At 44.1% G+C, this 24,544-nt stretch overlaps 2 protein-coding genes across 2 annotated transcripts; both read left to right on the forward strand.

The window, feature by feature from the left end:
• On the forward strand, positions 1–13,139 carry LOC120808666 (unconventional myosin-Va). Its single transcript, XM_040161702.2, has 40 exons — positions 1–215; positions 639–749; positions 1,252–1,423; positions 1,664–1,808; positions 1,943–2,099; positions 2,177–2,320; positions 2,707–2,788; positions 2,871–2,978; positions 3,126–3,232; positions 3,314–3,579; positions 3,685–3,766; positions 3,847–3,987; positions 4,126–4,251; positions 4,471–4,554; positions 4,805–4,930; positions 5,081–5,178; positions 5,304–5,390; positions 5,492–5,600; positions 5,676–5,887; positions 5,972–6,128; positions 6,601–6,840; positions 7,014–7,262; positions 8,002–8,095; positions 8,183–8,325; positions 8,580–8,693; positions 9,019–9,153; positions 9,256–9,312; positions 9,507–9,734; positions 9,824–9,891; positions 9,966–10,040; positions 10,117–10,315; positions 10,559–10,652; positions 10,750–10,893; positions 11,005–11,159; positions 11,239–11,328; positions 11,417–11,567; positions 11,670–11,949; positions 12,271–12,445; positions 12,526–12,606; positions 12,694–13,139. Exons 1-40 carry the CDS (start codon positions 189–191, stop codon positions 12,844–12,846), a joined length of 5,466 nt encoding a protein of 1,821 aa, XP_040017636.2. The 5' UTR covers positions 1–188; the 3' UTR covers positions 12,847–13,139.
• A 1,062-nt stretch (positions 13,140–14,201) lies between these two features.
• Positions 14,202–24,103, forward strand: myo5c (myosin VC). The gene is made up of 40 exons (XM_040161706.2): positions 14,202–14,340; positions 14,665–14,775; positions 14,889–15,060; positions 15,239–15,383; positions 15,453–15,609; positions 15,746–15,889; positions 15,968–16,049; positions 16,219–16,326; positions 16,414–16,520; positions 16,622–16,887; positions 16,976–17,057; positions 17,158–17,298; positions 17,388–17,510; positions 17,627–17,710; positions 17,811–17,942; positions 18,087–18,184; positions 18,284–18,370; positions 18,458–18,569; positions 18,666–18,877; positions 18,957–19,122; positions 19,217–19,363; positions 19,441–19,605; positions 19,688–19,781; positions 19,861–19,924; positions 20,039–20,313; positions 20,424–20,487; positions 20,574–20,654; positions 20,753–20,933; positions 21,029–21,122; positions 21,218–21,281; positions 21,366–21,534; positions 21,614–21,698; positions 21,782–21,880; positions 21,966–22,120; positions 22,437–22,526; positions 22,625–22,775; positions 22,871–23,156; positions 23,240–23,414; positions 23,501–23,581; positions 23,677–24,103. The coding sequence occupies exons 1-40, from the start codon at positions 14,314–14,316 to the stop codon at positions 23,830–23,832; spliced, it is 5,232 nt and encodes a 1,743-aa protein (XP_040017640.2). The 5' UTR covers positions 14,202–14,313; the 3' UTR covers positions 23,833–24,103.
• Positions 24,104–24,544: the final 441 nt, after the last annotated feature.

Here is a 24,544-nt window from a genome sequence, read left to right on the forward strand (position 1 = left end):
TTTGTGAGCCGTTTGTGACGCGCGTGTCCGCTGGGTGGCGGGCGAGGCGCGCGCTGACGCACTTCACCTGTCCTCGCGGCGCAGAGCACCCGCCCGGAGAGAGCAGCTCACACAAAGTCCGTGTCCTCCACCCCTGCTAGTCAGCGCAATGTTTCCCTCTGGAGACAGTTTGTGAGGGCTCGTCGGACATGGCAGCCTGTGAACTCTACGCCCAGGTAGGAGGCACATTGGCTTCACGTCGCTGTCACGGCTCTTTTCGGCGCCTTTCATAGGTTTTCTTGAGCGAAAGCTGTACCGGTTTATTTTTCTTCTTTATTTTTTTGTCGTAAAACATAAGTCGGGGATAATGGATGGCTCGTGTAGCTTAACTGGAATGGTTTAGAGAAGAGTTTGTTTAAAAAAAAAAAAAAAAAAAATCTCCTTATGTTTTTATCTGCCTGCCTAAAATAGCGCTTCTCTATCCACATTATACGCATGACCGCTGTCTGCTGGCCTCACGTTAACGTTAGCTAGCCTGTCCGTTTCCTCGGGTACATGGCGCTGGCGTCTGGCTGTAGAGCTGTAACGAAAGTTAGTTTTGTAAAAGACGGGCTTACTGTGAGTGACCCCCCCCCCCCCCCCCCCTCTCTGTCCATCAGTATGCCCGTGTATGGCTGCCAGATGCACGAGACGTGTGGAAGTCAGCAGAGCTCACCAAAGACTACAGACCCGGCGACCTGAAGCTGAGTGTGCAGCTGGAGGATGGCACGGTGAGACCGGCCAACGCCACGCACACACACACACGCACACACACACACACACACACACACACACACACACACACACACACACCTGGCCATCATGAATGTGTGTGCTGTGGCGTTTGGGGAATGCGAGCCCCTGTATGAGCGTATCCAACGTGTGGGATACAAGAAGCCACGTTTATGTTTTTGGGCTCAAAAGAGTTGGACCGCTGGATGAAAACGTGAAAACGGCACATCTTTCTTGCGTGCTGTTCCTACCTGCAGCCGAGAGGTCGAGTTTGGGCTTGCACCTCAGGTATGGAAATAAGGCCCAGGGGTTATCTTGAGTGAACACAAATAAGCTGCGCACAGTGGATGCTTTAACTTTAACATGGAGACAGATGGTGACTTTTTTTTTTTATTGATAAACCATCAGTTTTTACTTTAAAAATTTTTTTTTAATTTATTTTTTTTAAACGACTTATTATTTAAAAATTGTGTGTACTCTGCTAACAACTTTTCTTTATAGGAGGTGGAACACAAAATCGATCCCCGAACCAACAACCTGCCACCACTAAGAAACCCTAACATCCTGGTAGGGGAAAATGACCTCACAGCTCTCAGCTACCTCCACGAGCCTGCAGTGCTGCACAACCTCAAAGTGCGCTTCATCGACTCCAAGTTGATTTACACGTACTGTGGTAATGAGCTTCATCTTCTTTGACTCACACTATCGCTGTAGACTTTGGAGCCCTACTCACTGGACTCTCTGAGATAATCTACAGTACGTTCTGCTGATTGTTGTGGTGCAGGCTGCTCTTAAAGAAACACACATTGAATGACTATGAATTTGGTTATTAATACACCACCACAACCCTGATATGGTTGATTTAGTTTCAACTAATGTTAGACAAACTATGCTTTTCCATTGTGGTGTTTAGGGATTGTCCTGGTTGCCATCAACCCTTATGAGAGCCTGCCCATCTATGAAGCTGACATCATCAATGCCTACAGCGGACAGAACATGGGAGACATGGACCCTCATATCTTTGCAGTAGCAGAAGAGGCATACAAACAAATGGCCAGGTTTAAGAACCATCAAACACATTTCCTTGTACATTTCAAAGCAAATTATATCTAAAAGTCTATTAATGATGATGCTAAATGATTTTAAGCTGATATTTGGTCTATGCTGTATTTCCTCACGTCCATTGAGACAGAGATGAAAGGAACCAGTCCATCATTGTGAGCGGGGAGTCTGGAGCCGGCAAAACCGTCTCCGCTAAGTATGCTATGCGTTACTTCGCCACGGTCAGCTGCTCCTCCAGTGAGGCCAGCGTTGAGGAGAGAGTCCTGGCCTCCAACCCCATCATGGAGGTAACCGTAACACGGCAGCACAATGACACACAAAATGACCAGGTGGTACTGAGAGCCTTTTGTGTGTTTTCCCTTAGGCTCTTGGTAATGCCAAGACAACGAGGAATGACAACAGCAGTCGCTTTGGGAAATACATTGAGATTGGGTTCGACCAGAAGCATTGTATAATTGGGGCTAACATGCGAACGTACTTACTCGAAAAGTCTAGAGTCGTGTTTCAGGTAACTTTCTTTGATTTATTCATGGGAATCCTGTCTACTGTGTCTAAATGTGGCCCTCCCCACTTCTGTTTTTTTATGCGCATCTCCTTGCAGTTAATTGATTTAAAACACTATCATGTGCATGTAACGTGAGTACGTCTTCGCTTCATAACAAACAACACTAACTTTACTCAGTCTAGCGAGCCTGGCCCTTGGCTCGGGAAGATGGCAACAAATTGTGTTTTGTAAAGCAACTGTGAACTATTTTCAAGAGAATTTGACATCAGTTTGACCCAGAGTTTAGCAATGTGATGGCAGTTTATGCACGCATCTACAGCGGAAAGCACTATCAGTTTCACAGAATGTGATTTACTTGTGTTATTTATTCTCTTTCCACTACCTTTTAGGCGGACGAAGAGAGGAACTACCATATATTCTACCAGCTCTGTGCCTCTTCACATTTACCGGAGTTCAAAGCCTTCAAATTAGGTATGAGAGTCACCAGAGATTTGAGGAAAAACTATTTACTGCTCTATGTAGCTGAATATTGTCTATAATTAATTTTTTGAAGGTTGCGCAGATGACTTCCACTATACTAACCAGGGTCAGAGCCCAGTCATCGCTGGAGTGGATGATGCCAAAGACATGTGCAATACAAGGAGGGCTTTCTCAATGTTAGGTCAGTGCTGATTGCGTTTCAATAGGGTTTGCTTTTACCCCATATCGAATGGACAGTACTTTACGTATACATTTCTTGTTTCTGCATTTCCTTACATTATTGTGTATCGTTTACTTATTTTCTTTCCTGCTTTTGTTTTCACTGTAGGAATCGGTGAAAGTGATCAAATGGCCATTTACCAAATCATTGCAGCTATTCTTCATCTTAGCAATGTGGAGGTGAAAGATCAGTCGGCAGAGAGAAGCAGCATCTCGGTAAACCCCCATTTCCGCTGAATGCAGCATAGCCGATGCTATCTTCATTAATCTAAAATCAGTATGTTGATGTATTTACAGCCTGAGAACGCCCACCTGGTGGTGTTTTGTGAGTTGATGGGTGTGCCCTGTGAAGAAATGGCCCACTGGTTATGTCATCGGAAACTCAAGACGACCACAGAAACCTTCGTCAAGCCGGTCTCCAAAATAAATGCGGTGAATGGCCGCGATGCACTAGCCAAACACATCTATGCAAGAGTCTTTAGCTGGATTGTGTGCAGCGTCAACAATGCCTTGAAGTCTGCAGCAAAGCAAAGCTCCTTCATTGGCGTGCTCGACATTTACGGGTGTGTGTTCATCTCCATGTTGTATGATTCTTTTCTTTCTGTTTTTTTATGTAAAGATGACTCCGAGATGACTTAATTTAAACATTTATTTTTGTTCCTTTTTAGGTTTGAAACATTTGATGTCAACAGCTTTGAGCAGTTTTGCATTAATTATGCCAACGAGAAGCTTCAACAACAATTCAACCTGGTGTGGGTCTTTTCTCGCTCAAATGAATTCCTTGTTTAAGTCCCAACGTTCACATTAATCCTTTGCATCGCTTCCTCTAGCACGTCTTTAAACTGGAGCAAGAGGAGTACCTGAGGGAGGAGATCTCTTGGACGTTGATTGACTTTGCCGACAACCAGCCGTGCATTGATCTGATTGAGGCCAAGCTGGGGGTTCTGGACCTTCTGGATGAAGAGTGCAAAGTAAAATGCCAGTTATAGTTTTTTTTTTTTTTCTCTCTTTAGCTAGTTTCCCCCTGAGGAATTTCTACCATGCTACGTTTGGGAGGGAATGAGTCAGGCCTTGACTAAATGATGTGTCAGCTCTTCCTGTTTCCATAGATGCCCAAAGGCTCTGATGACACATGGGCCCAAAAGCTTTACAACACCCTCCTGAAGCAGAATGCTCACTTTGATAAACCCAGGATGTCAAATAGAGCTTTCATCGTCCACCACTTTGCTGACAAGGTAAAACGTGGTCGTGCGCTGAGGTGGCGCTACATCTTGGTCGTCTGCGATACCTCATGTTTATCTTATTAGAGCAACGACGGAGTCAATTGTGAAACACTAATAACTTTGTCAGACTTGTGTCTTCTCTCCTAACGTTCAATGATTCTATTTATTAGAGTAGCACTAACTCCACGTTGAGTGATGATTGTGACCTTTGCTCTGGTGCGTTGTTTGTAGGTGGAGTACCAGTGTGACGGTTTCCTGGAGAAAAACAAGGACACGGTCAATGAGGAGCAGATTAATGTGCTGAAAAAGAGCAAGGTGAATTAGTTTATGAACAGTTTGTCGCTGCCTAGTTCTTTTCAGGTTTTTTTGGCCCTCACAGGGATTCGATACACTGAATGTATTTTTGTGTGTTGCAAGCTCCTCGGCACACACCCTAGGATTGTTCAACCACAACTATTGGAGGAAATGCGGCAACGTTTGAATTTCAGATTGAAAACACTGCCATCTGCTGTCCCACGAGGACGCTGTGTTTGGTGTCTCTGATCTCTGAAAATGAACTTTTAAGGTTGATTGGCTTTTGAAGCTGTTTGAGGATGATGAGAAGGCAACAAGTTCTAGGAACACACGTGCCAATGTGACTGGAAGGGCTGGTCAGTCCCAGCGGGATAACAAGAAGACTGTTGGACTTCAGGTACGAGCGCAAAGAGCGGGCAACTGTACATTTGGTGGTGTGGGGGAAATTAGCTTATGAAACTTTCCATAGCTTTCCCACAAGACTAGTCCGAATGAATTGCCCCTTTAAGGAAATGAATAGCATCTAAAACACTTACGATTTGTTCAGTTTCGACAGTCCCTTCATTTGCTGATGGACACACTAAACGCTACAACTCCTCACTACGTACGCTGCATCAAGCCAAATGACAACAAATCCCCTTTCATGTGAGCAACATGTCACTCTTCCTTTTTTTTTTTTTTTTTCTGAATATCTGAAACTAGCAAAGATGGAAGATTTGCACACTCATTTTTGCTAAAGATGTTTCTTATGTTCTTTACCTTTCATAAAGCATGGATCCTGTGAGGGCAGTGCAGCAGCTTCGAGCTTGTGGCATCCTCGAAACAATCCGGATCTCCGCAGCAGGCTTCCCATCTAGGTACCATATCAACACCAGTATCTGGTACAGCACGGAGCCGTGTGCAGTTCGTGTGCTTTACAATAATCCCTCCGACTTGTCTTATTCATGTGAACATGCAGATGGACCTATCAGGAATTCTTTAGTCGCTATCGGGTCCTCATGAAGCAAAAGGATGTGTTTCATGACGGAAAACAAACCTGCAAAAATCTCCTAGAAAAACTTGTAAAGGTACTATATCCAACATTACTGTAACATTATAACTTTCACTGAAACCTTACACTTATTTTCCTTTTTGTTTCGTAGAACCAGCATCTGTATCAATTTGGCAAAAACAAGATCTTCTTCAGGGCTGGTCTGGTAGCTTACCTGGAGAAGCTGCGCTCTGACAAGCTGCGAATGGCTTGTGTCCGTATCCAGAAGACCATCCGCTGCTGGCTGGCCCGCAAAAAGTACCTGAGGATGAGGGAATCCGCCATCACAATACAGAGACATGTACGGGGTCACCAGGCGCGCTGGTGAGTGTGTTTAAAAAAAATGTTTTTAATGCCCAATCTATTGCATTTCTTACCTTTTTTTTTTTTTTTCTTTTTCTTGTTCAGCTATGTTATGTTTCTGCAAAGAACCAGAGCAGCTGTCATCATCCAGCGGAATCTGCGCATGTGGGTGACGAGGACACGCTACCAGCAGCTGCGCTCTGCAGCAATCGCCATCCAGTGCTTCCTGAGGGCCTACATGGCTAGAAAGCAGTACTACAAGGTAAATTGATACTTGAAGAATTAGCCTTGATTTGAGTTTGCCTTGAGTATTTTTGAGTTTGTTTCTGCAGGTTGAAAGGATTTTAGGGGCTTTTCTGTCAACCCAAAGAGGAACTTGATAGTTTAATATTCCATTGAGCATGAATATAATATGGCAAAGTTCCCAGCTGAAAGGAAGCCCAGATGTGACCAGTTCCGTTATTAACATTGTTGAGGCAGTGCAGCCTTTGTAGCAGTAGACTACACAAGATTGTTCTGCACTTCCTAAACCTTGCTTGCCGTGCAAGATTTAAAAAGATTGACTCCTATGAATCGACAGCCAATATTCATACTGACCTTGTTGACCTCATTTACGGTTTAACAATACACTATTGAATTACATTGCTCCTACATGGAATATCTATCAACCAATTGAGCTCTCAAAAGATTATTGTCATTATCATTTAATGACAATTATAATTTTTGTTTTGCAGTTGGTATTTGAGCGAAAGGCTGTCGTCATCCAGAAATGGATTAAAGGCTGGCAGGCTAGAGCGCACTACAAACGCACTATGGCAGCCATCGTCCTGCTGCAGAGCTGTGTGCGCCGCATGAAGGCAAAGAAGGAATTGAAGAACCTGAAGGTGGAGGCTCGCTCTGTGGAGCGTATAAAGAAGCTCAACGTTGGTATGGAGAACAAGATAATGCAGTTGCAGCACAAGATCAATGAGCAGGTGAGCGTTGCGTGAGTCTGGGGAACTGGTTTGTTTGTGTTTGCCGGCGGTTCACTCCCTAATCAACCATGAGGAGAGGAGAAAAAAAAGAAAAGCCGTAGCTCGATTGAAACCATGGGGTCATTGGAAGTTGTCCCATGACATGCCCGGCGTGTGTGTTTCTCCCCCTGCAGCATAAAGACAACAGAGAGCTCAGTGAAAGGCTGAATTTTATGGAGAAGAGCCAGACTACAGAGAGGGAGAAGCAGAACAGAGAGATCGAAAACTTACGCAGATCAGAGCAGGAGGCCAAAACCAAGGCGGCGGCACTTCCCTCACTGCTGGAGCAGCTCTCGTTCCTTCAGCACGAGCTGGAAAACACCCGCAAGGAGAAAGAAGACCTGGAGGAGCACACCAAGGTCTACAAGGAGCAGACACAGCAGGTAGGCCTTCTTCCTCGAGATTCACCCAACTTGACTGCTGGGCAACTTCACTACAATTCTCTGATAATGGGTCAATACTTTCAATGACATTTATCCATTGTACAAACCACTCCTTAACTTGTTTCTACTAAAAGGCTTCACGGTTTGTTCATCAGTTCATCTTTCATCACTCAAGTTGTGTTTTCATGAACATTGAAGATTTTCTTTTTTGTTTGCTTCAACTGCTGATTGTGTGATCCACTATTTTTTTTTTTCTTTTTCTGTTTAGCATGCAATTTCTTAAAGATTCTAGGGTTTGCGTCTCCAAATTTATTTTCATAATTTCTGGGAAGAATAGAAACCTGAAATGCAAAAGAGGAATTTTTGTTGCCCAGTGCCTCTCCTCTTTTCCCTTTTGCAGCAGTTCCCTCAAGTTTAACCAAATTAATCTCCGAGCAGAAAAGCCTTCAATGTCACTAGTGTTTTTTTTTTGTCATCGTGGTGACTTTCATTAGATACCCGGAGCTATGTGACCTCACCATCTCTAGTTACAAAGATCAGAAGACTGAACAGCTGACCGGGAGGCAAATAAGTTCAATACTTGAGATTTCAGGGAACTTGTTTTCACTCTATTGTTAACTATTAGTGTAGTTTATGGTCTGTGTTAAGCTGTCACCTCTCGTGCTTGCCGCACATAATAACATAAAACGCACAGCAAACTGCCAAAATACGACATGATTTTGCCTACTCTCCCGGTCAGGTGGTAGACGACCTTAACATGAAGAACAGCTTGCTGAACAGCGAAAAAGATGAACTGAACAAACAAATCCTGGAACAAGCTGTTCAGTTACAAGGTACTGAGCTGTTCACTTCAAACCTCAGTTCTTAAGTGGTGGCTGCATTTAGAATGAGTGAAAAAATATATAACTGTTTGGTTTCAGATATCAGAACCAACGTTGAGGATGCTAAACGGATGGAGAAGGACCTAACTGAAGAGCGCTATCGCTACCAAGCTCTGCTGAGTGAACACCTGCATCTAGAGGAGCGGCACAGAGACGCAGAGGAAGAGATGAATCTCTGCAATGTAAGGAATACTTTGTCTGTTTGGTTTAACCACATGGTCGTTTTTATTTCATGGCCTCACTACCAGAATCTCTTAAATCAGGAAGTTCAGTCGTTCATGTAAAGCTTTTGAAAAAATTATGATCGCTCACAAAGCTAGAAAAACATTTACAGTCATTTTTTACCGAGTGTCTGTGTGCAATTTATGCAGGACTTCCCAAAAAGGTGTATCGCGATTTGACGCTGCGTCTGACCTCTTAACCTTTTTTGCACCAGAGTTCAAGCAAATCTACTCACAAGAGGACAGACTCCAATTTCAGCAGCAACTCCTCCGAGTTCAGTCACAGCTTAGGCTCCACTGAGGGGGAAGACAGCGCCATACATATAGAGGTAATGTCAAAAACTACACAATAGTGCCGCATCAGAAATGTCTATATAACAGCCCAGAATATGTCTTGAATAGGAAATGTTTACCCCCCTATTCGCTGTATTTTCTATAAAGTACTAGAAGCTGTGGTGAGGATATAGTTTAGTAGTTTTGCACTGTGATAAAACTTGTGTCATCTTCAAAAGGCCACTTTGCTGACATGTCTGTTACCCATCCTGGTGATGAATAATTTGATTAGACGTGGCTGCCGTGTAATAATCCCATTAGTGCAGCATTCTAGTTAGTTTGAAGAGATTATCTTGGCCGATGCTCGCTGTGTTTTCTCAGGATGAGACTCAGGCAACTGTGGACCTGCCCGTCCTACTGAAGCTCCAGAGAAAAGTGAAAGAGCTGGAGCAGGACAAACAGTCGCTATGGCAACAGCTGGAAAACAGGGAAGAAGCCCAACAAGAGAAGGCAAAAGTATGCACTGAAATATAATGGTGAAACCACTAAAACAAATGGAGAAGTGTTCTTACGGTTGATATTTGTTGTTGAATGGTTGGTATTTATCTTTCAAAAAAGGAGGTGGAAGAGCAGAGAACTGTTGGCAGGGCAGAACTGGACTTGGAAACACTCAAGGTATGACTTTCAACCTGGTACATGTATGCATTTGTTAAGTAACCAAGCAAGATCAACATCCTAAAAAGGAAGTCTCCACAAAGCGTCACTAAATGAATAAACCTTTAAACAGTTTCAAGAACTGTACGGCAAAAAGAAACAAATGACATGTAGATGTTTGACTTTTTCCTCTTCTGCTTCTCTAAATGTGTTAGTGGCAAGAACTGGACTCTGAGAACAAGAAGTTGAAACAGAATCTGAATGAGCTGAGAAAGTCTCTGACCAATGAGAGTAGTGAGTTTGCGCCTCCGACCGCGGGCTCTCTGCCCTACAACATACTGCTGGAACAACTCAGTTCTTCCAATGACGAGCTGGAGATGCGAAAAGAGGAAGTGCTGCTCCTCCGGTCACACATGGTCCGCCAGGAGGCTCTTAAACATAAGGTGAGGAAGTGAATTGTGTTTTGCATTTAATGCGACCGACACCTTAACAATTCCTGTATATCATTAATCCCATATGAACTGACTTCTAGGACTCTGTGCTCGGGGAAGGTCTGAAATTAGATCTAGGTGAAATTCCTTCATTTCCAGATGTTGACAGGTAGGACCATGGAACTCCGTTAAGAATTCTCATCTAGTACGGAGTGTTCTTTACATTCTGATGCTGTTTCTCAGGTCCACTAACATCCATACACTCAATGAGGATGGAGAGCTGTGGCTGGCTTATGAAGGCTTGAAAGAGACCAATAGGTAATGAAATAACCATCATCTAATTGGTTTGTGCGCTTTGTGACAACAACATGTATACCATCCATCCATCTTCCAGAATTTTGGAGTGCCAGATGCAGGAGCAGAAACGTGCCACCGATGAGGAGAATAGAAAGCTGCTTGACGAGGTGAACAAGTTCAAGGCTGAAAAGGAGCAACAGCAGAAGCTGCTGACCCAGAGCCTCCTCCTGCCTGAAGATGCCCGTATTGAGGCGAGCCTGAAGCACGAGATGACCCGGCTCACCAGCGAGAACCTGGTGAGTCTGCTCTGCTCCGGATCAGTTGTTGTGTAATTCCACCCACGGTGCGGAGCGCCTTGATAATAAACCGCTGGATGTGAGGCTTTTTAAATGAGTGCCCTCTTATTGTTTTTCTAATTGAGATTAAATGATTTGTTCTTCGCCAGCACATTGCATATAAACCCCTTTACACTATAATATATTTATTATTATTATTTTTTGTTGCTCTCACACTAAGCTAGTATGTCTCAATGATCTTAGGAGCTCATGGTGCAGCAGGAGCAACAAGAGGAAACTATACGCAAGTTGAAAAAACAACTGAAAGTACACATCAAAAAACTGGAAGATCTGGAAGGTGAGCACAAAGCGTTCACTGTTCGCACATTACCTTCTCCAGATGACATCAGCAATGATTGTGTAATTTCCCATGTTGTATCCCTGTTTTTATTCAGCGAGTGCGCAGCAAAAGTATAAAGCCCCGGTGACTACTAGTCCTGGCAGAGCGGTGAATATCACCCGCAAAGAGAAGGAGTACCGCGGCATGTTGGAGTACAGGGAAGGGGACGAGACGCGCTTGGTCAAGAAGCTGGTCACTGGCATGTTGGACCTATTTTGCTCCATCGAATCCTTTTTTGCATCTAAAAATGTTCCATAGATCACGGAGGCATGTGTCTATTTAACTTTTTAAAATGCTTTGATCCTCTCAGATCTGAAGCCTCGAGGTGTAGCAGTCAGCTTCATTCCCGGGCTTCCGGCGTACATCATCTTCATGTGCGTACGATATGCAGACAATGTGAATGATGATCAGAGAGTCAGCACTCTGCTCAATTCCACCATCAGCGGCATCAAGGGGGTCATTAAGGTGTAGTATAAAAGTAAACTTTGACACGTTAAATAATAAATGAAATAACTTTATTTTAAATTAATTTCTGTTTCTGTAGAAGAGAGGAATTGATTTTGAAGTGGTGTCATTCTGGCTCGCCAACACATGCAGATTAATGCACTGTTTGAAGCAGTACAGTGGCGATGAGGTAAGCTTGAGGAGGCATTGATAATTATGTTTATGTATAAAGTCCATCAGCTAACCCTGGATGTCTTTGAAACCTCCATTTACTGCAGGCCTTCACAACGCACAACACCGCCAAGCAGAATGAGCACTGCCTGGCCAACTTTGAACTGTCCGAATACCAGAAGGTATTTGGTGATCTTGCCATCCAAATTTACCGCCAGCTCATCAAATGCATGGAAGACCTCCTACAGCCCCTGATTGGTGAGGAGACATGATCTCACCGTACATAATTAACGCATTCTTCTTCTGAAAGTAACTGAAACACGTGCAATGTGCCTTTTACCTCCTTTTTTTTGGGTACAGTGGCAAGCATGCTGGAACACGAGACCATCCAGGGTGTTTTGGGGTCCAAACCTACAGGCCTGAGGAAGAGAAGCACCAGTTCCCCAGAGCAGGCTGTCACAGTGGAAGTCCTGCTGCAGCGTCTCGGCGCCTTCCACACTACCATGAGTCAGCACGGGTTGGACTTGGACCTCATCAAACAACTCTTCAAGCAGCTGTTCTACGTCATCTGTGCGGTCACACTCAACCACCTGCTGCTGCGGAAGGACATGTGCTCCTGGAGCAAAGGCCTGCAAATCAGGTACCATAGACTGGTCATCAGCATGTTGTTGTTATATTTCATGCGGGGCAGAAAAGTATGGATCGAGGTGTGTTCGCTTGTCTGACCTACGCAAGAACTTTCTCAAGCAGGGAGGTTGAATTGTTTCAAAGACTACACAATAATTCAAGATGCTATATTGAAAGAATATAATGTATATTTTTTTCAAAAATATTGTGGTTCAATAGGCTCAAGTTTTCATACAAGCAGCTTTAAAAAAAATATATATATATATTTTAACCTTTTGGTGTCACAAGATTGGACCTTGTTGGTTCGTTCTTAACTGTTCTTCCAATGCTTCAGGTACAATGTATGGCATTTGGAGGAGTGGCTGGTGGAGAGGGAACTGTCAGACTGCGGCGCCAAGGAGACGTTGGAGCCTCTCATACAGGCTGCACAGCTCCTACAGATCAAAAAGAAGACCGAGGCGGATGCCCAAATTATTTGCACCATGTGCACTGCCCTCACCACGGCACAGGTATCAGTAAATGTTCTGTTTCTCATCGACAGACGTGATTTGCTGCCATCGCTTTGATCGCTGTGTGTTTCCCTTTGCAGATCGTCAAAGTGTTGACCTTGTACACACCGGTGATTGAGTTTGAAGAACGAGTGTCGACCACTTTCATCACAACTATAAAAGTGAGTTGAGACGTAAACATTCCCGTGTTTACTAAGGCTGTTGTAACATACTTTCTTAATATATGCATTTTTTTATTTACGTTTTAGAACCTTTTGAAAGATCGAGTTGAGTCAACTACATTGATGATGGACGCTAAGAAGATCTTTTCCATCACCCTCCCCTTTTCCCCCTCCTGTGTGGCTCTGGAGACCATTCAGATCCCTGCCAGCCTCAATATGGGCTTCGTCACCCGCATTTAGACTGGAGACCTGACACTTTTACTGGAGTAAACACTGACTGATGTTTCTACCAGTTGTAATGTTCTCACGATCTCTGCTTATTGCAGCACTACAGCAGAATAATGACACATTGTTTACATGCATTAACTTTACAGCACCGCACAACTAAAGACCGATAACTTGACAAAGTGTTTTTATAGGTCATCTGTTATCACACCTGCCCCAAAGTATTGCTGATACAAGTTTTGATACTATTTAGTGAATTAATCTGCATATATTTCTTAATACAATTAAAGTAGCAAGATCTGACTGAACTGCATGTGACACGTTTCCAATTATTGGGGTGTATGAAAAATAATTTGAGATCTCTGTCACGGAAGAAATATATTTTAACAAGAAAGTGCACTCTGAGCCTATTTGAGGGAAGAGCTGTAGAGTTGTTGTCATTGAAACGTTTGGGTCACTGGGATTTAGAAATAGAAATCCAGAACTTTTCATTGCCAAGCATGTTGCACAGACAATGACTTTTTATTGCACACTTCCAGAGCATGTTGGTCAAGGCTCTTTCCATGGTCAGAATTTAAACTGCTTCCAAATGCTTAACATGCAAAAATACCTAAAGGGTTAATGACTGGTTCATCTCCTGCGCTTACCAGTGATGGTGGGTTTCTTCTAGTATTTCTGTAAACTCGGGCGTTCGCACTTTTTTTCATACATTTTTCAAAGTGCGGTGAATTGTTCAATAATTTAAAGTATTTCGGCTTCACAATCTGTAGTGAAATTCCTTCACGTGTGGTGAGCTGCCTGAGGTCTGTATCCGGTTTCTTTTGTCGTACGTATCCTTGATGAAGCGAACACACCCACCCTGCCGAGCCGCTGTCACAAGACGGGAGGGCGGAGTCAACCGGGCAAAGTCCGCAGCAGGTGAGCGTTAAATAAACCAGGAAGACGCTAAGCACACCTGGGACGTGAGCAACAAGGCTTTCAAAATAAGAGCATCCGATATGTCACTGTTTATAGGATGATTCTAAACGGTAAGACTTTCCAACAGTTTCGGTGTTGACTTTTTAAATGTAGTGATGTCTACCTGTGACTCCACATCGTGTCATTTCGTCCTCATCAGATTGTTTTCAATGCGTTTTGATCTTCGTCCTTGCGTTGTATTTCCTCAGACCTCATTAAAGTAAATATACAGGATATCGTTAGAAATAAATGTCCATGAAACTGAAGCGAACTTTAACCTGTAAGACTAAGCTATGGGTGAATATTTAAACGATGAATTCATACGCTTTTCAAATTGAAATGATCACGAATGAATTCAGGGAGTATTATTTTGAAAGTCACAAACAGGAAAACGATGTGATTGGGTCTTTCTTGACTGAAACTGTCATAGTTGGAGAAGGAAAAAAAGTCGTTGTCAACCTGGAAATTACAAGATACAAAATCTAACAACACTGAGAAGAGAAGTTAAAACAATAATGCATAAACATGTCTTTGTTGGAACTGTACACCAAGGTAAGAGAAAGGCACCATGTTTTTTATTTCAATAGAGATGGTAAAAGCTTATTTTAGAGAAACATATGGCAACGTTGTCAGGGCTCGTCAAGTTGCAGAGATGACGAGGAGGCTGTACTTAAATGCTGCAAGTGTTTAGTCTTCAACTTTTTGTAAATCTTTAATGCCTTGCTGTTACATACTAAATGAATGAAGGTCCACGTAGTTCAATAATTCGATGTTCACACAGAATTGTGTTACAATTCAAAGTGCTATGTGTTTGAACTAGGTTATAGATGAGTTGTTGAACTGTTATCTTGACACCACTGACATCTTTTCCCTTAGTACAACAGAGTGTGGATACCAGATGCAGAACATGTGTGGAAATCGGCCGAAATTCTGAAAGACTTTCATTTTGGGGACAATATTCTTGAATTACTTCTTGAAGATGGCACTGTAAGTAAAACATGACCAGTAAAACCTTCACACGCCGCCGCAACGGATTTATGGCGTTGAGTAAGTAAGTAACAGCTGACCTGCCGTCTCTTGCATAACCTGCCACTGTACAGGAGCACCACCTCCCCGTTGACCCGTCGAACCCTCAACTCCCTCCGCTTCGCAACCCGGACATCTTGGTGGGGGAGAACGACCTCACTGCCCTCAGCTACCTGCACGAACCTGCAGTCCTGCATAATCTCAAAGTGCGATTCGTGGAGTCCAGAATCATCTACACCTACTGTGGTACCGTTGAAACGAATCATCTCTTGTCAAACTGTATCTTTACATTACATTACATGTCATTTAGCTGACGCTTTTATCCAAAGCGACGTACAATAAGTGCATTCAACCATGTATCTTAACACTGGGTTTTAGATTGTTGGTGCTCTTGTCTCAGCCTGTGCCGTTTTCTAAAATGCAGGTATTATACTGGTGGCTGTAAATCCATACAAACAGCTGCACGTCTATGGGGATGCAATCATTCACGCCTACTCAGGCCAGAACATGGGGGACATGGACCCTCATATATTTGCAGTAGCAGAAGAGGCTTACAAACAGATGCCCAGGTAAAAGAAAGCGAAAATGATCACACAGTAGAACATGGAGTCAACGTGTGTACTTTATATTTCTCTCAGAAACCAGAAGAACCAGTCTATCATTGTCAGTGGTGAATCCGGAGCTGGCAAAACAGTGTCTGCTCGGTACGCCATGAGGTACTTTGCTGTTGTGAGCAAATCTGGAAGTAAAACTAACGTTGAAGACAAAGTCCTGGCATCCAATCCGATAACCGAGGTATGATCTCCCTGGACCACGAGCTCTGTCCTCACATCGCTGTGCTTTATGTTCCAGTACTGTGACAATTGAATCGATGTCGGGCAACCGGGGCGTTTGTGACAACATAAAAAGAGACCAGGTGATTTCCTCTCAGGCAATTGGAAACGCAAAGACCACCAGGAACGACAACAGCAGTCGTTTTGGGAAATACACCGAGATCGGCTTCGACCGGAGGTACCGGATCATCGGAGCGAACATGAGGACCTATCTCTTAGAGAAATCCAGAGTCGTCTTCCAGGTAGTGTGTGAGATGAAGCCCTTGTGTTATTTTCTCCTTACATCTGATCCATAACAGTTACGCTCTTGTTTCATTCAGGCCGACAACGAGCGAAACTATCACATATTCTACCAGATGTGTTCTTGTGCTCACCTGCCAGAATTCGAGCATCTGAGACTGTGTGAGTGTTTCTAATGAGGGTTTCTCGAGCCGCTTTGAGAGGAGGGGGGGGGGGGAGCGCCTGTCCTTTCGTTGTTGTGGTTCATCTGGCCTGCTTTGAACGCACATCTGAGTCTGACGATGTGACGTTGTATGATAATACTGCCGTGTTACATTCCCGTCATCTGCAGTGGCTGCGGATGAGTTCGAGTACACCTCAATGGGCGGAGATATCCGTATCGAAGGTGTAGATGACAAGAAGGACATGGAGGAGACCCGACAGACCTTCTCACTGCTGGGTAAAGAAAAAATGCCACTTTGTCCGTCAGAATTAAACTTTTCTTTGGTGTCACGTTTCCGATGGCTTCCTCTCTCTTCTTCTCCAGGGTTGAAGGAGGACTTTCAGTCGGACGTGTTCAGAGTTTTGGCTGCCATTTTACATTTGGGAAATGTGGAAATCCGAAACTCTGGAGATGCACATTCATCAGTTCCCGTGAGTCTCACCTCTCCGAGCCTAAACGTTTTTTGTTTTTTTTGTCTGCGAATAGCATTAACCCGGTTCAACACACCCCTTGGTTTGCATTCACCTTCCAGCCCGGTGATCCACACCTGGCGGCCTTCTGTGAGCTGCTGAGCGCGAGTGCAGAAGGGTTGGTCCGGTGGCTGTGCCATCGGAGGATCGTTCTGGTGGCTGAGACGGTGGTGAAGCCGGTGCCCAAAGAGCGGGCTGTAAGCGCCAGAGATGCCCTTGCCAAGCAGATCTATGCCCATTTGTTTGACTGCATTATCAAGAGGATAAACACTGCACTGCAGGTTCCAGGACAGCAGCACGCCTTCATCGGTGTACTGGACATTTATGGGTAATGCAGAAACGCTAATGCTTTGGGGACAGTTTCTGGTCGCTCACAGGGCCGTTTGTGATGGGATCCTTGTTTCCTTTGTCCTCAGCTTTGAAACATTTGACATCAACAGCTTTGAACAGTTTTGTATCAACTATGCAAATGAGAAGCTTCAACAGCAGTTTAACTTGGTACGCGTCACCGTGTTCCCAAATCATTGTTAAAACACTGTATACCGAGCTTCATCAGCCCGGGGGGGGTAATTCGGATGTCTTTCTTATTTTCCATCAGCATGTGTTCAAGCTTGAGCAGGAGGAGTACATGAGAGAGGACATACCGTGGACGTTGATAGACTTCTACGACAATCAGCCGGTCATTGACCTGATTGAGGCCAAGATGGGGATCCTGGACTTGCTCGATGAAGAGTGTTTGGTGATTTGATGGACGCGATGTGAATTTTGCAGAACGAAAGATGTCATATTTTGCCGCTCTTCCAACACGTGTGACTTTCTGCCTCACAGTTTCCTCAGGGAACCGATCAAAGCTGGCTGCAAAAGCTGTTCAACTACCTGGATGCCAATCCTCTGTTTGAGAAGCCCAGGCTATCAAACGAGGCCTTTGTTATTCAACACTTTGCAGACAAGGTGCAGTGTGTTGACCTTTAAAAAAAAAAAGATTCCAGCATAATGTACAGAAAAGTTGTTATTCACTATTAATTATTTTGGATTCCGGATAGATACTGAGTTTTTTCCTTTAACAGGTGGAATATCAATGTACAGGTTTTCTTGAAAAGAACAGAGACGCTCTCTATGAAGAACTGGTTGACATTTTGCGAGACAGTAAGGTAATCACTGGTGAATATTGTGCCTGTGTCAATGATGCCAATTCTCCATCTTCCTTTTTACTCATTTTAACACATTTCTCCTTCACGCAACTTGTATCAGTTTCCTTTTCTAGCCAACTTCTTCCAAGAGGAGAAGCAAAGCTCTGTGAACAGTAAAGGTATCAAAGTGAGACCTGCCAGACCTGGAGTGAAAGCAGCTAACAAACAGTTGAGAACCTCAGTGGGAGATAAGGTGAACATGTTTGCAGCTCACTGGAGATTAAACTCCAACTGACGTTTTGATAGTATGCTGCTTTTAAGAATAAATATAGAATAAAACATAGTTGTATTTCTGTAGTGCTTTATTGTTTCTCATTACCTCTGTGGTTGGGTGTAGTTCTGCAGCTCCCTCTCTTTACTGATGGAAACACTGAATGCTACCACCCCACACTATGTACGCTGCATTAAGCCCAATGACGTAAAGCTCCCGTTTGAGTGAGTGTTGGTGAAACGATCCGTGTAACACTAAATCCTTCGTGCACGTATGTGTCTGTGTTTTAAGTGAGCGTTTCCTTGTTTGCTTTCCTTATTCAGATATGACTCCAGAAGGGTGGTGCAGCAGTTGCGAGCGTGTGGGGTCCTTGAAACTATTCGCATCAGTGCACAGAGCTATCCATCCAGGTCATTCTCTACTACACCTTTTTATGTCAGCTCAACGAAATCTCCATGTGCTCACGTTGTATTGGCTCACCTGTTTTCTCTTAACAGGTGGACATACATTGAGTTTTATAGCCGTTACAGTATCCTGATGTCGAACCAGGAGGCGATCCTCAGTGACAAGAAACAGACCTGCAAGAACGTCTTGCAGAGGTTAATTCAGGTCAGCTGCCTCTTCAATGGCCTTCTGTTCCACATTGTTCGTTGTTGTGCACTGCATGTTTGTCTCTAACTTTGGCCTCAATGGCTCGATCTCTAGGACCCCAATCAGTACAAGTTTGGTCGGACAAAGATCTTTTTCCGAGCCGGTCAAGTGGCTTATCTGGAGAAGCTGCGTCTGGACCGACTGAGAGGAGCCTGCGCTACAATCCAGAAACATGTCCGTGGGTGGTGCCAGAGGAGGAAGTACCTGCGCATGAGAGCGGCTGCCATCATCCTCCAGCAGTACATCCGGGGAAAGAAGTCAATTCGGTTGGAAGGCATTGCCTTGCGGTTTTTGTCTTTGTGCATCCTCGATTTTATCTGACGTGTGCACCCTCTTGTTCTGCAGCAAAACGGTGAGTGCTGCAGCACTGAAGCAGGGCTGGGCCACGCTGGTGATCCAGAGATACTGGAGAGGTTACCGCATGAAACAGATTTTCCTGGTGGTCCGCCTGGCTTCCATCACCATCCAGGCCTTCACGCGGGGTTGGATGGCCCGTAAACGGTACAAGAAGGTCCGTGAAGTTAATTAGTCACTCGTTTCGCTGAGTATGATCAATTTCACAAATTGCAACCACATGTTATTCACGCTCCACTATTTATCCTCAGATGATCGAGGTGCAGAAAGCGCTCATTCTACAAAAGTATGCCAGAGCATGGCTGGCACGGCGGCGTTTTCAAACCATGCGGCGGCTGGTGATCAACGTTCAGCTCTCCTTCAGAGTTCAGCAGCTCAGAAAGAAGGTGGAAGAGCAGGTAGAGATGCTTTCAGGGTTACTTCAGCTCGGGCCTTTCATGTAGAGGACGTCACTAAATCCCTCCTGTCCCAACAGAACAAAGAGAACCGCGGATTGATGGAAAGACTGACACACTTGGCCAGCGCAAACTCTCATACCGTCGACAGGCTTCAGGGTCTGGAGGCACAGTTGGAAAAATCCAACAGCCAAAAAGCCTCCGTGGAGGCCAGAGAGAAGAAAGTGAAAGAAGACGCAAGTCTGGTCAGTCTCGAAGTTGATTGTTACAGACGGTTGTCTCTCCTGTATGAGCCCTTTGAAAAGCAGCAGTTAATTCTTGCTACAGACAACTGCACAGCTCCAGAAGGAAATAGACGCAGTAAAGCTCGAAAAGCAGAACTTGGAGAAAAGGTTTGACGTTTCCATCAAAGAGGCACAAGGTAATAAGGGTCAAGATTTCTGTGTGTGCCACTCGTACTTCAATTTTCACAGAACTTGTGGCGGGTTTTACACTTCCAGAGAGCTTCGATCTGATAAAGAGGAACCTCCAGGAAGAGAAGGAGTATGAAGCAAGGTTAAGAAAGTGAGTAATGGAAATGTACTACCCACCTCCTTTAGAGCATCGCGCAAATATTTGTTTAGCAAAAGCAAACTTTGACTCATTTACTCAAGTATTTGATGAGACGACTATTGGCAGAATTGCAGAGAACAACATTGACATCCAAACACAGGACCATGAAAGGGAAGTGGAATCTCTGAAGGAGGAGATTAAGAGACTGAAAGAAGAGCGAGTCTCCCTGCAGAGAAAGATCGAGGAGGGCGGCCAGGTGAACTCCGACCTTCAGGAGCAGCTCGTCCAGCTCACCAAACACGTCAAGGTCATTCCGGAGCTCCGCAGAGATCTCAACAAACTGCAAAACCAGAAGAACAGCATGGACCGAAAGATGAAGCAACAGTCAGAACAAGCAAGAGGTACATACCTTATAGTTGTATAGTTGTACCTTCAGCTAGTAGATAATACGTTATCATACATAAATAAAGACAATATATTGCGCTGATGATACTTGAATATCTTTCTGCAGCTAAAATGAACGATATTACGAGACAACTTCGTGGTGATGTTGTAGAGGAGGACGTTGTTTTGGGGTAACTGAAATATTTTAGACGTTCCTCCCACACAGTTGTTCCATATCTCATTTAGTCAAATAATATCACTCATTGTGTCTCTGAAGGCAAACTCCAGACGACGCTGAGGAGATTGATGAAGGTGATGATTTGCTGGCTTCCTTTGATGGTCTACAGAAAGCGATCAGGTCTATTTCTACTGACAGCATGAGAATCCCTTCACTTAACGCCATTGCTATTACAATCTTCTTTACTCTTCATCTTGTTTCACACGGCACCACGGCAGAACACTAGAAAACCGCCAGAAGGAGCTGAAGGAAAGCCACGAGACACAAGTGGAGGGCTTAAACTTGAAGATGGACCACCTTCAAAATGAGAACAGCAAGTTGCAGAACCTGTTCCAGGAGAAAAGTAACCTCAATGAGAATATTCGCCAGGAAGTGGCCAGACTCAGCAGCGAGAACTCAGTGGGTTATTACATTCTTTATCCCATATTTCTTTCCTTTCAATAGTTTAGGTGCAGAATATTCCGTCAATTGCCTTATTTTCATGTGATCCACAGGTTTTACCGGAGCTCAAGCTGCAGGCTTCAGAGCTGCAGAGACAAAAGCAAGAATTGGAGTCCCACCTAGAGGTGCAGAGCAGAGAGCTAGCAGGTAGTCCGCCCCGACCATTTCACCACGAAGCTCTATTTCAGATTACAATTTCAACCAGTTAATTCATTTTTTTGTTTGTTGATGTCATCTGAAAGAAAAAACCGAGGAGATCACAACCATTTTTCAAAAGAAGATTCAAGAAGAAAGCTCCCAACGCCGGTAAAACTCACAGATTGGAGTCTGTCTCTTGATTGAAGAAGCGACGGCCTTTTCTGAGTCGGCCTGATTTTTGCTGCTTTTCAGGCACTTTGAGGAAAAAGCTGAAGAGCTGGAGGAGTTGAAGACGGAGCTTCAAGGCAGAGTGGAGGATCTGGAAGACGAGACCAATCATTTGAAGAGGCAGCTGCTGATGGAGAGCGAGGCCAAGAACAAACTGAGACAGGAGACTTCACAGTTAACCGCTGAGAATATGGTGTGTGTGGGCGCGGATATGGAGGGTTATAGTATGAGAGAGTGCAGAAAGACGGAAACAAATTGTGCTTTTCTTTCAGGACTTTGAAGAGCAGCTCGACCAGAAAGACAGAATAATAAAGAAACTGCAGAATCAGATAAAGAGCCTTCAAACATCACAGAAAGGTAGTGCTGTGGTTTGTACACAAACAATATTAAGATGTGAATCCACCTTCTTTGTGTTCACGGCTTTAACGTCTCTCACACAGCCGAGCAAACGCCCACACCAGCCATTCCCAAAGATTACCTCGGAATGTTGGAGTACAAGAGAGAGGATGAATCCAAGCTCATTCAAAACATCATTCTGGGTATCATTCATTCATTTTTTTGGCCTCCTTTGCATCTTTGATTTTTAACCAGGAACATATTATAATGAAAGTGTTTCCCTCACAGACCTGAAGCCCAAAGGTGTGGTGGTCAACGTGATTCCCGGTCTGCCAGCGTACATCCTCTTCATGTGCGTCCGCCATGCCGACTACTTGAACGATGAAGTCAAATTGAAGTCTCTCATGAGCGGGATCATCAGTGCTGTCAAAAAAGTCATCATGGTGAGGTTGATTCTCATTTTAGCATCCTTTATCTCAATTTAAGAGTTGATAAATGAACAACAGTATCATGATATAATTAATAACCTATTATTAATAACCATATTCAGATTAGATAGCCTGAATGTGGGCAGCAGTCTAGTTTTTCTTTCTTTCTTTTACTTCCTGATAAGTTGATGAGGTCAAAAACAGCAGGATTAACAGCTTGGAAACGAGATGTACGATGTAACTGGATTTCAAAAAATGTAACGTCTGAATTACAAACCTTTGGTTGCTGAAAACAAACTACACACATTTTTTTTTTTAATTTTAATTTCAGAGTCATCGCAAAGACTTTGAGTTGCTGTCGTTTTGGCTCTCAAACACGTATCAGCTGCTCAACTGTCTGAAACAGTACAGCGGGGAGGAGGTCTGCGTTTACCCTGGTTGCACTATTTCATTCAAAGAAATCGCATTCCCACAGAAGGCCCATTTTGACGTTCTCTTGTCTCTCTTTGTTACAAAAAGGAGTTCCTGAAGCAAAATACTCCTCGACAGAAAAAGAACTGCTTGCAGAATTTCGATTTGTCGGAACACAGACAGATTTTCAGTGACCTGGCCATTCAAATCTACCACCAGTTTGTCTCCGTCATGGAAAAGACTCTAACTCCAGCAATTGGTATTTTAGAATCACCATTATCTCGTGCAGATTCTGATCGCGTCGGTGCTTTACAAGCAACCTTACACCTGCTGCTTGGCTTTCTCGCCCGACAGTACCCGCTTTGTTGGAGCACGAGAGCCTACAGGGGTTTTCTAGCATGAAGCCGACGGGCTTCAGGAAGCGCTCCAACAGCACCTGCGAGGACTCCGAGACGCACACCATCTCCTCAATCGTCCAGCAGCTCAGTGTCTTCCACTCCATCATGAGCCAGCATGGCATGGAGCCGGGGCTCATCAACCAGGCCGTCAAGCAAATGTTCTTCCTGGTCGGTGCGACCACCCTCAACAACATCATGCTCCGCAAAGACATGTGCTCCTGCAGAAAGGGAATGCAAATCAGGTCCGCGGTTGGTTTTATGAGAATGGATACAGTTACTTACGCAGACAAAGATGAGCTCATGGCTGTTGTCTTTTTTTTTTTAGGTGTAACATCAGTTACCTGGAGGAATGGCTGAAGGAGAAGGAGCTGCAAAGCTCTCATGCTATAGATACTCTGCAGCCGTTGTCTCAGGCCGCCTGGCTACTGCAAGTCAACAAGTCCACTGACGACGACGCCAAAGAGATCACTGACAAATGCACCGAGCTCAACCCTGTTCAGGTATTTTGTTCATGCAACACATGCCGTATATTTGATTTGATTATTTAATCCAGTTTAACACCGAAACAAAACATTTCAATTTGCAGATTGTGAAAATTTTAAACTCCTACACGCCCATTGATGATTTTGAGAAAAGGGTGACGTCGTCATTTGTTCGCAAAGTTCAGGTGAGCTTGATTGTTTCATTTAACACGCATTTTGTATTTACTGTGTACTGCCATGAAATGCTTGACTCAATGGGCCGAGTTTCTTCTTGTTGCAGTCTTTACTGCATGATCGGGACGGGTCCACCTCACAGCTGATGCTGGACTCAGACTATCGGTTCCAGGTCACGTTTCCTTACCGCCCGTCCTCGCAGGCTCTGGAGCTGCTGCAGGTCCCGAGCAGCCTTCACCTGGGCTTTCTAACCAGGATCTGACACAGCCGGCCTTCAACCTCATGACCGATGAGCCAGTGGACTACTACTATAATATATAAATATGTAAACACTTTAAATAGACAATGAACGAAATATATTTAAAATAGGGGCCTAATGGTATAATGATAATTTGTAATTGATAAATGGCTTCATTTTGTATTCAAATACTTCATCTGTTCTCAGGTTCTCTGGCTCTGGTGCGAAGATTTGCTGCTTTTCTCTGCTCTGTGTCATTGGGTGTATGAGCCAATTAAATACCCATCAACATGAATTCAGTTTTGTCAGTGTAATTAAAAGTGGAATCAATCAAAATACTTTTTTTCGAATCATGGGCTCAAAACCGGAGATTATATATGATATTGATTTATGTTTTATTGCAACTTGTTGCCATTGACTAAATATTAATCGACTGAAATATCTGCTTTGATACACGTTCAAACACCGCGTGTTAAATGGTCCAAAATGTCAGTCTGCATCAAGAAGTGACCCAACGCTCATTAAATAAACCTCTCATCCAAGTGACAGCGGGACCACGCCCCCAAGTGGTGGGAGATTAGACGAAACAAAACAATAACAAAAATGTATTTTAGATAGTAGCCTACGTACAATATTGTGTTTTCCATGCCGGAAGTATTTAAATGAATAATTAATAAGTAGAAGGGTGGGCTGCTGAGGATGCAGCCCCGTACGGAGCTGCAGCATCACCGGGATG

This window comes from Gasterosteus aculeatus, chromosome X (genome assembly GCF_964276395.1).
Source record: "Gasterosteus aculeatus chromosome X, fGasAcu3.hap1.1, whole genome shotgun sequence".
Taxonomy (NCBI): Eukaryota; Metazoa; Chordata; class Actinopteri; order Perciformes; family Gasterosteidae; genus Gasterosteus; species Gasterosteus aculeatus.